Below are 13,776 nucleotides of genomic sequence, written 5' to 3' on the forward strand. Positions count from 1 at the left end.
TGATGCTCTCACTCTGACTCTTTGCCATATGAGCTGACTTCAATGGTCCTTTGGTGATGCTCGTCTTTGTTATGTAGCATCTCATTGAAGCAGGGTTCCCAGAGGATATCTAGGTGATAGCTCCTATGCCCTTGCAGGAGGTGTTACCTTTCTTCCGAGGAGTTGAAGAAAAGAAGGATCCTGGTTTTTGTCTCACTTGGAGAAGTGGGGACTGCCATACTAGGCATGAATATATATTACCATATCACTGACTTGGGGTTACTGGGTTGACACTTGCATGATATCAAATTGGAAAGACGTTCATAACTGTGTGCTCTTATAAATCACCACACCATAACTAGGTATGATTTATTTAGAAAGATGACCCTTCCAGCATAGTGATAAGGCCACCATTATTGCATTTTAGTCCAGAGGTGCAACAGTTTAAAGATTAATTCTGTCAGCAGTATTTTGGTGTTACCAGAAGCTGTCAGCAATGCACATATGCCCTTTGGACCTGCCCTGTGCCACTGGAGAACCTTGCTTGCAGATGTCAGGAGACAGGTGCAGCAAGGTTTCAGGGATGCACCAAGGTTTTCTCAAGGGGCTTTAATTAAAGGTAATCTGATTTCTAGGCTTGCCTTTCAGAGACCGAATTACCCATATAAGTGTATTTAATAATATAAATCAAAATGTCAGGGCATTCAGACTGTTGCAGATGGCCATCCATCGCTTAGGAATCCTCCAGTCACCAGTTTATTGCAGTACTCAGTGACTGCAAGGTACTGTTCTGTTCTCACAGAGGCTCCTGCATATGGGGGATTGAATTCCAGTGAGTGAGCATTAACCCTTTCATATGGTTGCCAGGGGGCGGCGGTGCTATTGCAGCTTCTCTTTATACACGCTAGGCATTGCTCCAGTCATTGCTCCAGTCATTAAAACATGCAGAGATATTCTGGGCTCACTAAGCATTTCATCTAGTGACGGTCATAGGCATATGAAGTAGGTCAGCACGAGACACTCAAAGCAGGGCATGTGGATGCTTCCTCCTATCCTCAGGATGACAGGATGACATTAGGACAATTGCTGGCTGTCACAAGCTCTCTTCCAGACCAGAGATGCTCTGCCCTGTGGGACTTCTCACAGTGGTATGCAGGTTAATGGCATCTGGTGGCTGCTCTCCTGGACATTGCAGCAGTGAGTTATGGGGGAAAGTGACCCAGTGTCTGGTGACAGCCTTGAATTCCATGTCTTGAGCACTGGTCCGCATGTCGATGTTCGGGTGGACTTTCTTACCCTTTTATTGTCCTAGTCTCATTCCCACTGCTTCTGGAACATGTGTGTTCAATCGTACATAAATACAGCATGTGAAGCAGCACTGACTACAGTAAGGATCAACAAGGGCAAGAATCTATCTGAAGCCTTGGCTTTCTGCAAGTAAGGGCACCAAATCTACTGCTAAAATTGAAAACTGTTTGTCATTCAAGAGACAATGTTTTCATGTTTGTAATAATATTTTGGAACACACTTAAAAAAACACTGGGTTTGTGGGCTGGCAGATTGAGGGCTGGATAAGTTGCATGTGTGCTGACGGAAAGGACTGGCAAAGATAGTGTTCCAAAAGGGATTCTGAAAGGTAGTGTATTTGCAAGGTTCTCCAGTGTAATGATGTGATATGGAGGCACTAAGGTGCTCATTGCTTGGTGTTGAAGGGTGGGAGACTTCCCTGTCACCCTTTCCTTTCGCCAACCATGCAGATGATGCTGTCACATATGGTCCATCAAGGAAGAGGTACCCCTCTCACTCAATGATTTCTTTTGCACATGTGTTTGCATATGTGTTAGGTGGCAATATGTGGTCGTTGCTTGACCGCTGTGAGGTTACTCCACAAACCAGACATTTTTTTTAGAACTGAGGCAAGACCTAACCTTGTCTCCCCCTTGTGTGTGCCAAAGAATGTTTTGGCTTGCTCTACGCTACCTATGGAATTATGCGTAACAAAAATAAAATGTGCCCAAGAATGATTTGGCACAATCTCTCCTACTCCTACAACAAGAACATATGATGGCTTTGTTTTGTCATGCTGTCCTCCCACCTACATTAAGGATGTTAACCTTACAATGCTTTGGCGTGCTCTGTCCTAAAATATAATGAAGGTGTGACTAAGAATGTTTGTCATGCTCTCTTTATTTATTTGTTTATTCGTTTTTTTAAAATTTTTTATAACGTGCCTCATACCGTACTTGAAATCGGTTTCTAAGCGCAAATCTGGGATTCAAATCTCTGTTGCTCTGCGTGACCTTGCTTCCAAGACCAGCACATTTCCCCTGTGCTATCCTCTGTTTATCTCCTCTGTCTATAAAATGAATGTGCAGTAAGAATGCTTTGGCGTTATCTCTTCTAACCTATAAAAATGACAATCACCTAAGAATGCTTTGCATGCTCTCTTTTCACCTACACAAATGATGTGCACCTACCAAAGTTTGGGTGCACAATGAATGTGTGACTAAGATTGCTATGACATGCTCTCTCCCCACCTACCAAAACTATGTTTGACAAAGATTGCCTTGACTGCTCTCCTCTAGATATAGGATAAGCATGTCACTAAAAATGCTCTGATATGCACTCTACCCAATGATGTTCACCAAAGAATGTTTTGGCTTGCGCTCCTCTGTCTATAAAATTAATTTAAGACTAAGAATAATTTGGCGTGTTCTTGTCACACTTACAACAATGATCTTTGGCTAAGAATGTGACTAAGAACGCTTTGGCAAGCTCTCTCCTTTGCCTGCAAAATGAGCATGGGAGTAAGAAGGCTTTGCGTGCTGTCATGTTTACCGGATAATGTTTTAGTGGGCTTTGCCTCACCTTTAATGTTAATGTATGACTAAAAGTGCTTTGGTGTGCTCTCTTCCAACCTACAAAAATACATTATGGCAAAGAATGCTTTGCCATGTTCTCTCCACATCTACAAACATAAAGTGTGCCTAGGAATGCGTTTGGTGTGCTTTCCCCTCCAACCAAAAAACTCCCATTCCCTCATTCCCTTGCCCCACTATCCTAAATTAATTCCCTTACTCTGCTATGCTCTATTGTGGATTTCAAACTACTCTAACCTACTTGCACTGAGATCCTGCTCTACCCCTTAATTCGTCAACATGAGGGTTCCTATCTAGAGATCCATGGATTTCTTCCAGACTCTTTAAACCGTTTCCAAGCTCCATTGCATAGACATGAGTGCAACATCAGCCTTACCACCTAACTCGAAACTAAGAGATAGCACATAAAGTTTAACTTGCTCTAACTCACAGAAATCTATCGGGTTTGAGTTTTACTGAGACTGCCTCACTTTTGCTTACCATTATGAATAGAAGAGATTGGGGCATCCTGCAGTGACTCATTTTCTGGGGATAAGGTTTCTTCAGTGGTCAGAGATCCCAATGGAGCAGGGCAGGGGGAACACAGGGTCAAGTAGGGAAAAGGGCAGCAACTTGGGAGAATGGGCAAGGAGAGAAAGAAAAAAGGCATTTGTCGTGGGGGTACCCGCTGTGGGTCCAGTATACCAAAAAAAAAGAAGAGGGATTTCATCTGGTGTCCCCTACAGGTATTCAAAATGCTGCAAGGATCACTTATTACTGAAAGAGAAGATGGATTCACCCCGTAGAGCCTGTGAGAGCAGCACAGGTGATGCCGTAGAAAAAAGTAAGCAAGGACAAAATGTGAGACAGGGGACTGTGGAAGGATGGCAACAGGTTTCAAAGAGGTCGAGTGAGGGCCAGTGCCTTCCCAGAGCAGCAGGAGCCTAATCAGGTGAGTGAGGTATGTTCAGCATGGCTGCTGTAAAAGAAATGACCCTTAGAATAGAGAAGCCAATTCACATAGAATTATTGTTTGCCCGGAGGAAAAAGTCTTTGGTTGTGGAGATTATGATGAACAAAGGAGCAAACATTGATTGTTGCAATTCTACATTTGTTGATGAATATTATACATCAAACATTGCTCAATACATGGGTGTTGAAATGTGGCAAGATGAATACAAAATTCTGGAAGAGGTCAAGCTTTAGAGATTTCAAAAAGATCTGTTCAAAAAAACACATCACGGATCTGACTTGCTTAAGAGGTCATATGAATTGAGGGGTTTGGTCTTATCACCATGGCATAAATTTGTCATGAAGGATCTTTGTCAAAGTCAAGATCTCGGGAATGGATTGCTTCATGAAAATTACTATACAGAGCTTATTAAATGACATTACGATTAAGGTTCGGATGAACCTGAAATGACGCCAGCCCGTCAATCTTCTGAACAAAATAATGTAATAAAACCAGTGATGTGGGTGCTTCTTGTTAACGCAAAGTTCCACAGAAACAGCATTTCTGACGTTTTACTCTATGCTCTGTAAAATAACATTGTTTTTTTTTCATAAAATAACATTGCTTGGCACGTCAGTATGATGTAACACATTTCAAAACATATTTGTTAACCATTGTATATGGAAAGTGACGTGTGCATGTTTTGTTTCCATTTACCAGGTACCATTTCTGTCAACACTCTACGCACACCTTACACAGCACCCGGAGAAAGCGAAATATTAGATCTTGATGACGATCTGTACCTTGGTGGCTTACCTGAAAACAAAGTAGGGCTGGTATTTCCAACAGAAGTGTGGACTGCTCTACTTAATTATGGCTATGTCGGATGCATCAGAGACTTGTTCATTGATGGCCAAAGCAAAGACATTCGACAAATGGCCGAAATTCAAAGTACAGCTGGAGTAAAGCCAACATGCTCAAGGGAAACAGCGAAGCCATGCCTCAGCATTCCCTGTAAAAACAACGGAGTCTGCAGGGATGGGTGGAACCGATATGTCTGTGATTGTTCTGGTACAGGCTACCTTGGAAGATCCTGTGAAAGAGGTATGTTCTGAGATGACATTTACTGCATATTTACACTTGTGTTCATCTTCTAGCACTAAGCCAGCCCTCAGGCTCCCCTTGAGATCCGTCTTCCACTACAGTTCTTAAAATAATCTTATCTACAACATGCGCTGGCAACCCTGCCTGGGTCATTATTAGCAACTCTGACTCATCTGGTATCTTCACAGAACCCTTCAAAACCTCATATGTCAAACCCTCTCTCAACCATCTCATCCCTTCAAACTACAGACATATCTCCAACACCCGCTTCATTGCTAACCTCCTTGACCGCAAAGCTTGACAACAACTTTGCTTTTTCTCAGAAACCAACATGCTTCTCGTCCTAGCCCAATCTGGCTTCAGACCCCTTCAAGGAACCAAATCTGCTCTTGTGTCCACCAGGGATGATCTAAAAAGAACAGCTGACCCAGAAGGATGCACTGCACTCATCTTGCTCGATCTATCTGCCGCCTTTGACACCAATAACTCCACAATTCTCTTGGACATGCTTCACACACTAGGCATCAGAGACTTTGTCCAGAAATGTATCTTAGCATTACTCTCTAATCAATCACAAATCATGCTCCTTTTGCCTTTCACTTTTGTCCCTCAATCGGTATCGATAGGAGTCCCTCAGGGAGCTTCCCTGTCACAGCTTCTCTTCAATCTCTACCTCAGCCCACTGCCGGCCCCCTTCCGCTCTCACAACCTCTCATGCTACAACTATGCAGGTGACACTGAGTTCATTTTGAGTATCCCCAAAACATCAACATCCTCCTGGCCTGAAATCTCCTCCTGCCTCTCTGCAATCGATCACTGCATGACAGCCATCCACCTTCTTGTCAACCCTGGCAAAACTGAGATACTACAATGTGGCCATACTGCCTTCATCCCCCAACCAATACCCTGGACACACATCCTAGGAGCCCCAATAGCAGTGTCTGCCTCTGCAAAAAAAATCTGGGATGCACATAGAACTCAGAGCGATCCCTTGCCCAACACATCAACTGTATTTCTAGAACATGCAACTTCTACTTACACAATCTAAGGCAAATCTTCCCTTACCTGTCCTAACCTCATAGATTCTCTGCAATACTAGCCATTATTCTCTCCCACCTAGGTTATGCCAACTCCCTCTTTCTAGGCATCCCAGCACATCAGCTCATGAAATTCCAACAAATCCAAAACTATGCGGCCAGACTCCTCCTCACACTCTCACCTAGAAAACAAATTACCCACGCCCTCAGAACACTGCACTGGCTCCCTATCAGCCAAAGGCCTACATGTAAAGCCATGTGCATCACTCAATGACCCCTCCACCACACTGGACCAGAGTTCCTCCAGGACAAGATCACCTGCTACCATCTGATCAGATCTCTCTGATCTAGCTCGACACTCCCTATTTTAATCTCCTCCTATAACTCCACCAGATAAGGAGGATCTGCTTCTCTATCCAAGCCCCCTCTATCTTTAACTCCCTTCCACCACATATCTGCCACAACAAACACAACCTATTCTTCAGAAATGACCTTTTTCAGTGGCTTCCTGAAATGTGTAGTGGAAGGGAGTCCATCCCCCATCTCCACAATGACATCATCACTCTTCCAACCATGGTCGCATCCCTTTCCAAACAAATTTGCTCTGCTAGGTGCAGCATAACACAGGTCAGAAGTCAAATAACAACAGTGAAAAACCTCTCAGGGACATGACGTGACATCCCCAGTGGCGCTAGCCTTTGTCATGGCAGAGGACCTCACAAATTGGCAACCCCAGATGCCGTTATTGCATGGCATGCCTCTCAAATTGGCAACCACAAACCACTCTCCACACAACTCTATCTCCCACTAACTACAAACACACTAGGCTGTGGTAGTTGTTGCTAGTACTTAACTGTTGTGGGAATGAAATGTGTATACTGGATTGCTCAGGGTAAGAAATGCATTGCACGTAGAGAGATTGTAAGGTATAGGAAACGTGTTAGACTTAAATGGACTGTTGGTGAAAGGAAAAGTGTTAAACCGAGATGTGTTGCAAGGGTGTGTTAGACCTAGATGGATTGCTTAGGGTAGAATGTGTGTCACACTCTGATGGTTTGCTGGGGGTTGGAAATGTAGTGCACTTAAATGGTTTGTGAGGGACAGGAAATGCGTCAGACTTAGATAGTTTGGGGAAGAAAATGTGTTATACTTAGATGGATTGCTCGGGTTAGGGAATATGTCACACTCAGATGGATTGTTGGGGGTAGGAGATATATCACACTTAGATGATTTGGTATGGATAGGAAATGTGCTCAAATTAGATGGTCTGTTGGAGGTAGGACATGTGTTACATTTAGATGAATTGTTGGGAAAGGAAACCTTTCACTCCCAGCTGTATTTTGGGGGCAGGGATGGGTTACACTGTGTTGGATTGCCTGGGGTAGGAAATGTACTACACTTAGAAGGTTGTGTGAGGGACAGGAAATGTGTCTCACCTAGAATGATCATTAGGGGATGGGAATGTATTTAACACTTGGACTTATCTTGCAGTGGGAAACATCACACTGGCATGGTTTTCTTTTGGGAGTAGGGAAGGCCATTGCAGTTTGAAGACTGCACATGTAGGTCAACATGCTTGTTGCAGCAAGAGCAAACTGTATAAGCTACAACATCTTCTGCACTTGGATATCTAAGACTAACACAAGCTTGGCACTTAGAAGAGATTGTTAAGTCAGCAGGTAATGTTAGTATGTCTTTACGCTAAATATCTATGCTGGTAACTTCCAGTGCAGCAAAAGATCCAAGATCAGCACTGGTATCCTAATACCTTAGTTAGTAGATGGCTGTGAGCAGCGTGAATATAACTGGGAAGATATTTCAGTAAGACTTTCAAGGTAGCCTGTCTATGACACCTTCAGAATCCTATATTCTTGATCCCATCATAGCTTACCTGTCATGCCTAGAAAAGGGACAAGTACAGCCTGTCTATTGCTTTTAGAAGACTTGAGGGTAGCCTCTCCTTAGCGCATAGATGACTCTATATAGGTTGCTAGCCTTTTGTCCACACAGAAGATCTGAGGACACAGCAACATGAAAAATAAGCTCTGTCGGAGCACCAGGTACATATAAATGCACCACGTCAGTGGGCATCTGCCCCAGGCACAACTATCCATCCACGCACATTAGGTTGCAGCTACGACCTACGACAACATTTGGTGTAGCTGGACACTTAATGTTTCAAGCCTACTCACTCCAGACTTGCCTCAGCACCTCTGCCATTGGAACACAGACACAAACTATGACAAAATTCCGGTTTAGCTGGACACATAACGAGTCTCTGGCACTCACCCAAAATGTGTGACCCCAGTCAAAACCCACCCGCATGCCTGATCTCTTGGGTTGCTTAATGGAACCTAGCCAGCCCAGCCAAGTCCTGATGTTGTCCCTATGCACAAAAACATTCTAAACCTCTATGAGAATTTCCCATACTCTGCACTGTGGTCACCAAGGGCATTCCCACCACAAGCGCATTGAGACCATAATAATGGTAAAAGATGCTATATAAATGACAACTACAATTACAATTGCAATTCTCGTTGTACTTGTACCAGTGGAGTGTTTTGTTTGAATGTGTATGAAACAATAAAAGATCATGATTTTATATATGTTCTAGATAAGAAACACTGTATAGGTTGCTGAACAGTGTGTATAGTATCTGCTACTTACCATGTGTTTTCCTATACAGTGATTAATGTGTGTTTATAAAAACAAAACTATTTTTAGGAAGTTGCCACCATTGTCACCACCTGTTTCTAACATGTATGTGTCACAGGTGGCCACAATAACTCACTAAGTCTCAAAGATAGTTCAATGGTGTAATTAAAGAAATGAAAAAAGGTCTCAATAAGGGCCATCCCTCTCTACCTCGTATAGAACGGGAAGTCTTCCCCCTGCCCAGGCATCCCGCAACCCCAGGATGGTCTCTGAGAACAGTAATCCCTACTGTCTAAAATTCTGCCTTCCTGTTTGTATTGACCTAATGGAAATCACCCTTTCTATCTGTCTCACACTGTAAACAATCCATTTGCTAAATAAACTAGGGCTCACAAAACATTTAGTGCAACAAGAGGTGTCTTCCAGACACTCAGGTCCCATTTGGCCATTCCCTTTCATGCCCGTTCACACCTCGCTCTGATGTTCTTTACTTCCTCTCCCTTCCTGCTACTGTCGTCACCTTTTTTCTTCCACTCTCCTTTGTCTCTACTTCTAACACTTTTCCCATATTTCAATACAACATTGTCTCTCTATCTCTTTCCCCTCTGCTCCCCCCTACACTCCCTTCCATGAACTACTATTCTCCCCTTTCCACACTACTGCTGCTTTCTCATTTCTCCACGCTACTACTATTCTTCCATCACCACACTAGTACTCTCCCCTTGCTACTAATATTTTACACCCCAATCACACCTACTCCCAGTCACTATTCTTTCACACTCCCAGTAACCTTTCTCACTTTCTTTCACCTGCTACTCTACTATGCTCAATCTTACTCCTTGCATGCAATATCTAACGCAAATACCAATTTCACCCACTAACCAATAACTCACTTTGCACACTCTTTCTGCAGCTCTCCCCCATGCTCCTCAGCACCATCCTTCCGCTGCATGGTCTGTTGGTCCCCCTTCTCCTCCCTTGATCACACATGGACAACCCAAACCTTCATGCTTCCTGTGCTCTTTTTTATTCTCCCTGTCCAACGTTTGGCTTTTCCCTATGGAATGTGTCACAGGTTAGCAAACACATAGGGCCTCATTACGAGTTTGGAGGTAGCCATGCCGCTATTTGCAGCATGGCTGCCTCCAAACTCGGGTCCAGGTCCCTTGAATGCGGAATTACCGGGCCATTCCATAGGGCTCAATGGGAATGGGGAAGGATCTAACAACGGGCCCATTAATAACAGGCCCGTTGTTAGCTCCCTGGTTCCCTCGCGGGACCCGCAAAGGACGTCTAATCTGACCAGACGTCCAGAGTGGGTCCCGCGAAGGAACCTCGTAATAGGGCACAATGGGTTTAACGGCACCGGCACCATTACCGGCGCTGTTAAAACCATTCTGCCTGGGTCGTAATGAGGCCCATAGAGTTCTGACTCCTCCTTGTGCGTGGATCTCCCCGGCTCTAGGCAATGGTGTCTCACTGCAATCATAAACAATGTCCTAGGTCATGTTAGGGTTTGCCAGAGTGTTTGGTATGCCCACTAGATGTGGGGACCGCTCTGTTTCCCTGATGCTGTTGAGGAAACTATCTCTATGTGCATTGGAAGTGCCAGTTTGTGGTGCAGACTGATCTTCATGCTCACTGAACGTGAAGTTAATTCTCTTAACCTGATCTGTGTCATGTTGAATGTTTGTTCCACTGGTCTGTTGTGCTGGTTACTCCATGCAGTGCAGCAGTTCCTCAATGGCTTGCTCTCGTAGGGGCTACTTGTTTTCTTCTCCACTGCCAGGCCTTCTGGGAATCGTAATCCTTAGGGAGAAACAGAACGAGACTGGTCTGCATTGTGTGGAATTGTTAAGGGGCAAGAAAAGGAGGTACTCATTTCAAGCAATCAGGAACAGATGGATTGGACAGAGACGTGAGTCCTCCCAACTTTGGGACGGGAATGGTTCTGGTGAAACACCTAGTAGGCTTCTCACCCCAGGAAGAGAGGGATCTACATCCCATCTTGCCAGGGTCAGCTCCCTGACCCTGTCACACATGATACTTGTCATTGTTGCAAACACCCACTGCCAGAAGTACCAGGCGGTTACCACTGTTTTTGGAATAGCCATTATTGGCTGATGGTGGAGACATGGATGGAGGAAATATGGGGAGGTATTACAAACACATTGCACCAGTGCACGTATAAATAGCACACGCAGCACTAAGGCACTAAGGACGAAACTGTGGTGCAACAAATATATTCTTCTGATTCATTCTTGCAACAGTGCAAAGAATTAGGGCTATGGTAATGATTGCCCTGTTGCAAACATTCATTGAAGGATAATGCTGTTTGCACTACTGCATGTTTTTCCCCATTGCTACTTGCATGGGTGCAAAGCTTCTATTAAACCACAGGTGATGTTTTTCAACAAAGACAATGGTCTAAGGGGCTTGTCTATTCTGTATGAAGAAAACGAATGAACAAATTCTTTTCAGTTTAAACTTACTTGTCATCGTAATCGTCTTCATATATGTAGGACATTTTATGTTCTGTCATAAGTTAAGTATACACATCTTACCACATTATTGTTTAACAAATGATCTGTTACTTGTTGCAACCTTCCAAAGTGCAAATCTAAAGTGGTGATGCCTTCCAAAGGAGGCAGTGTGCATACCAAAAGCTTTTCAGAATCAATGTTTCCGTACTACAAATCAGGGAGAGGGGGTGTGTCAAAGTACCCAGTCGCGTTGCTCTCCTGCTATCCCCCTCTTTCCACACTTGCCTTTCTGATCAGCTAGCACCCTAAAGTACCAGGGATGTGCAATCTTGCTTTCTTGTATGAATTGCTGATGTGGAAATGCAAATATCAGCTCAGTTGTCACATTGGACCCATGTCCCCTGTGCTGCATGCAAGTTGGACACATTGCGTATTGTAGACTCACAGGGCATGTTCTGACCCACGGTATTTCAAGGACATGTCCCAGACTGGTGGGCTACATCCCCTCTTAGTGAATCAAATATCTATATTTGGAAAAGGGCTCTGTGGATTTGTGGCTGGGTCCATGGCCCACAAGGTGCAGGACCTATGCATTGGCTCACCAAACGAGTTACTTTGAATCGTAGAAAAAAACAAGTTTGGGTTGTTTAACTCTGCCCTTCATGTTTTGAAAAGATCAACACAATCTCTAGAAAGTGTCTGCTCATGTCTACACATGATGTGTTATGGAATGTACTGTCAAGTTTGTTCCTTTCGAAGTGGGGATAGGTTATGATGGTGAGGGTCTCACAATACATTTGCTCATTCAACGTTGCTCCCTGAAGATGAAACGGCAGGAAACCTTCAGAAAATATATATGCAGGTTATTCTCAGTCGCCACTGATGGGAGGTTTACTGTGCCAGAAAGATCCAAATGCGAAACCACGAGCACACAGACTCCTGGGCATGCGCTAAAATGGATAGTGTGTTTTTAAGGAAAAAGAAATCATTAAACATGTTTTGCCAATGAATGCAACTGTAACAACTGCTTTTCTTTTGTAAAATGGCAGCAATACACATCACACGCTCCACCAGGGTTTATAGACGTCCCGCTAATTTCGACCCAGGTTATCATTGACTCTGCATCAGTTCAGTCAGTACAAAGACTCATCTGCTAGCAAAGGATTATTACCGAGCACAGAGCAGAGTAAGGTATGCCTCCCCTGCATTGCCTGCTGACTCAGCTAAAAGTCTTGGCTAAACTTCCAACCTCATGTGGTGCCATAAAATGTGGAGAGTGGGCATAGATATACAGGACTGGCAGGGGAATCCTCTGTACCACTGCTGGGTATTTTAGTGTACTGTGGGCGTAATGTAATGAAAGGGGACTCTGAAAGGTTTTTCTTTCTACTATGTACCATTACCACAAAAACCAGTTCAGTGATGATGACTAATTCTCTGCTTATAAAGCAATCAGGGACAACAACTTCTGATCACCATGTTCAACTATAGACTAACAAAATCTTTACCTTCCTTTGTAATTGACTGAAATAAATCAGATTCTATGACTGCATGAAAAATCTAAACTGGACGTTGCCACGTACGCTTCAAAATGTGGAGTCTCTCTCCATCTTTTATTTATATATAAAGCCTTACAAAGACCTTCCTAGAAGGCCCTAACATTCACTATCATGTACTGCTCTTTTATAGGGTATTTATGCCAAAAATCCTTTGCGATTAGGTGATCTGATCCCTGACCATCCATTCACCTACATTATCATTGTGATTCACACGTCTGCGTACTGTTCTAAGAAGATACCTGGAGATTTCCTGGTGGGCCTGTGCAGGACAGGCCTCTTTTTCAATCTTTTTTCCGGCAGTCTTTTTACATTGCTGCAAGGCAGGCTGACAATGAAGATGTGATGAAACAAACAGAACTGTGCTTACCCTACAGAATTCTGGATACCCAGTGTTATGTTTGATTCCAGAACATTAGAGTTTGGGAGCATTAAAGCCCCATCGCAATGCACAAGTCTTCGTGTCGGCAAGATAGGTATCCAACAAGGGCAGGCAAAAGAAGGTTGCTGGATACAGTGAGCATGGGCACTATTAAGAACTCCCTTCATATGCAGCTTCCCAAGAAAGGAGCCATCCTGTGATGGATCCTGAGAGCTGGGATATATTTTGTCTAATCCCATAGACAACATATATGTCACACATGAGTTTAGGTCTGTGTAAATTAAGCATCTATGCTTCTACATGATGCTTTAGGCCTCACTGATGTGATAGGAGATATTACAAGGCATGGGAAGGAATGGTCAGTCTGATACTTTGGTGACAAGTTAAGGCTTAACTGTCATCATCATTCACTTTTTTCTCAGGAATGGACTACTTTCATTGTTATGTAATGCTTACTCAAATCCATCGTTCTTTGTTGTCAGCTAGTGCAACTCTGGCCTCTCGTTACAGCTGACTGGCTTTCTGGTATCAGAAAGTTTGGCGGCAGAAGAATTGTTTGAATCAAATTTCATCAAATTTGTAAGAATTATTTTTGCTGCGGATATATGTGGGGGGGTGGGTTTAGGTGAATAACTAATGTGTTGGGGTGATGGGGGGTAGTTTGGGTGCCCATCCCTGTATACATCTGTGGCAAAGTAAGACATACAAATAAAACAGATCTTATAGAACCCTGGCTCCCTCTCCTGTAACTTTTAGGTTTAGGACCAGAG

At 43.7% G+C, this 13,776-nt stretch overlaps 1 protein-coding gene across 23 annotated transcripts in view; it reads left to right on the forward strand.

The window, feature by feature from the left end:
- The window catches only part of NRXN1 (neurexin 1), a 2,019,102-nt gene that overhangs the window by 1,178,296 nt on the left and 827,030 nt on the right, over positions 1-13,776 (forward strand). For all 23 annotated transcript variants that reach the window (XM_069608380.1, XM_069608381.1, XM_069608367.1 and 20 more), the window contains one exon: positions 4,510-4,893. In XM_069608380.1, the coding sequence (XP_069464481.1) occupies positions 4,510-4,893 (384 nt within the window). The remainder of the gene's footprint in view (positions 1-4,509; positions 4,894-13,776) is intronic.

This window comes from Ambystoma mexicanum, chromosome 4q (genome assembly GCF_040938575.1).
Source record: "Ambystoma mexicanum isolate Mex_15411 chromosome 4q, UKY_AmexF1_1, whole genome shotgun sequence".
NCBI classification, from domain to species: domain Eukaryota; kingdom Metazoa; phylum Chordata; class Amphibia; order Caudata; family Ambystomatidae; genus Ambystoma; species Ambystoma mexicanum.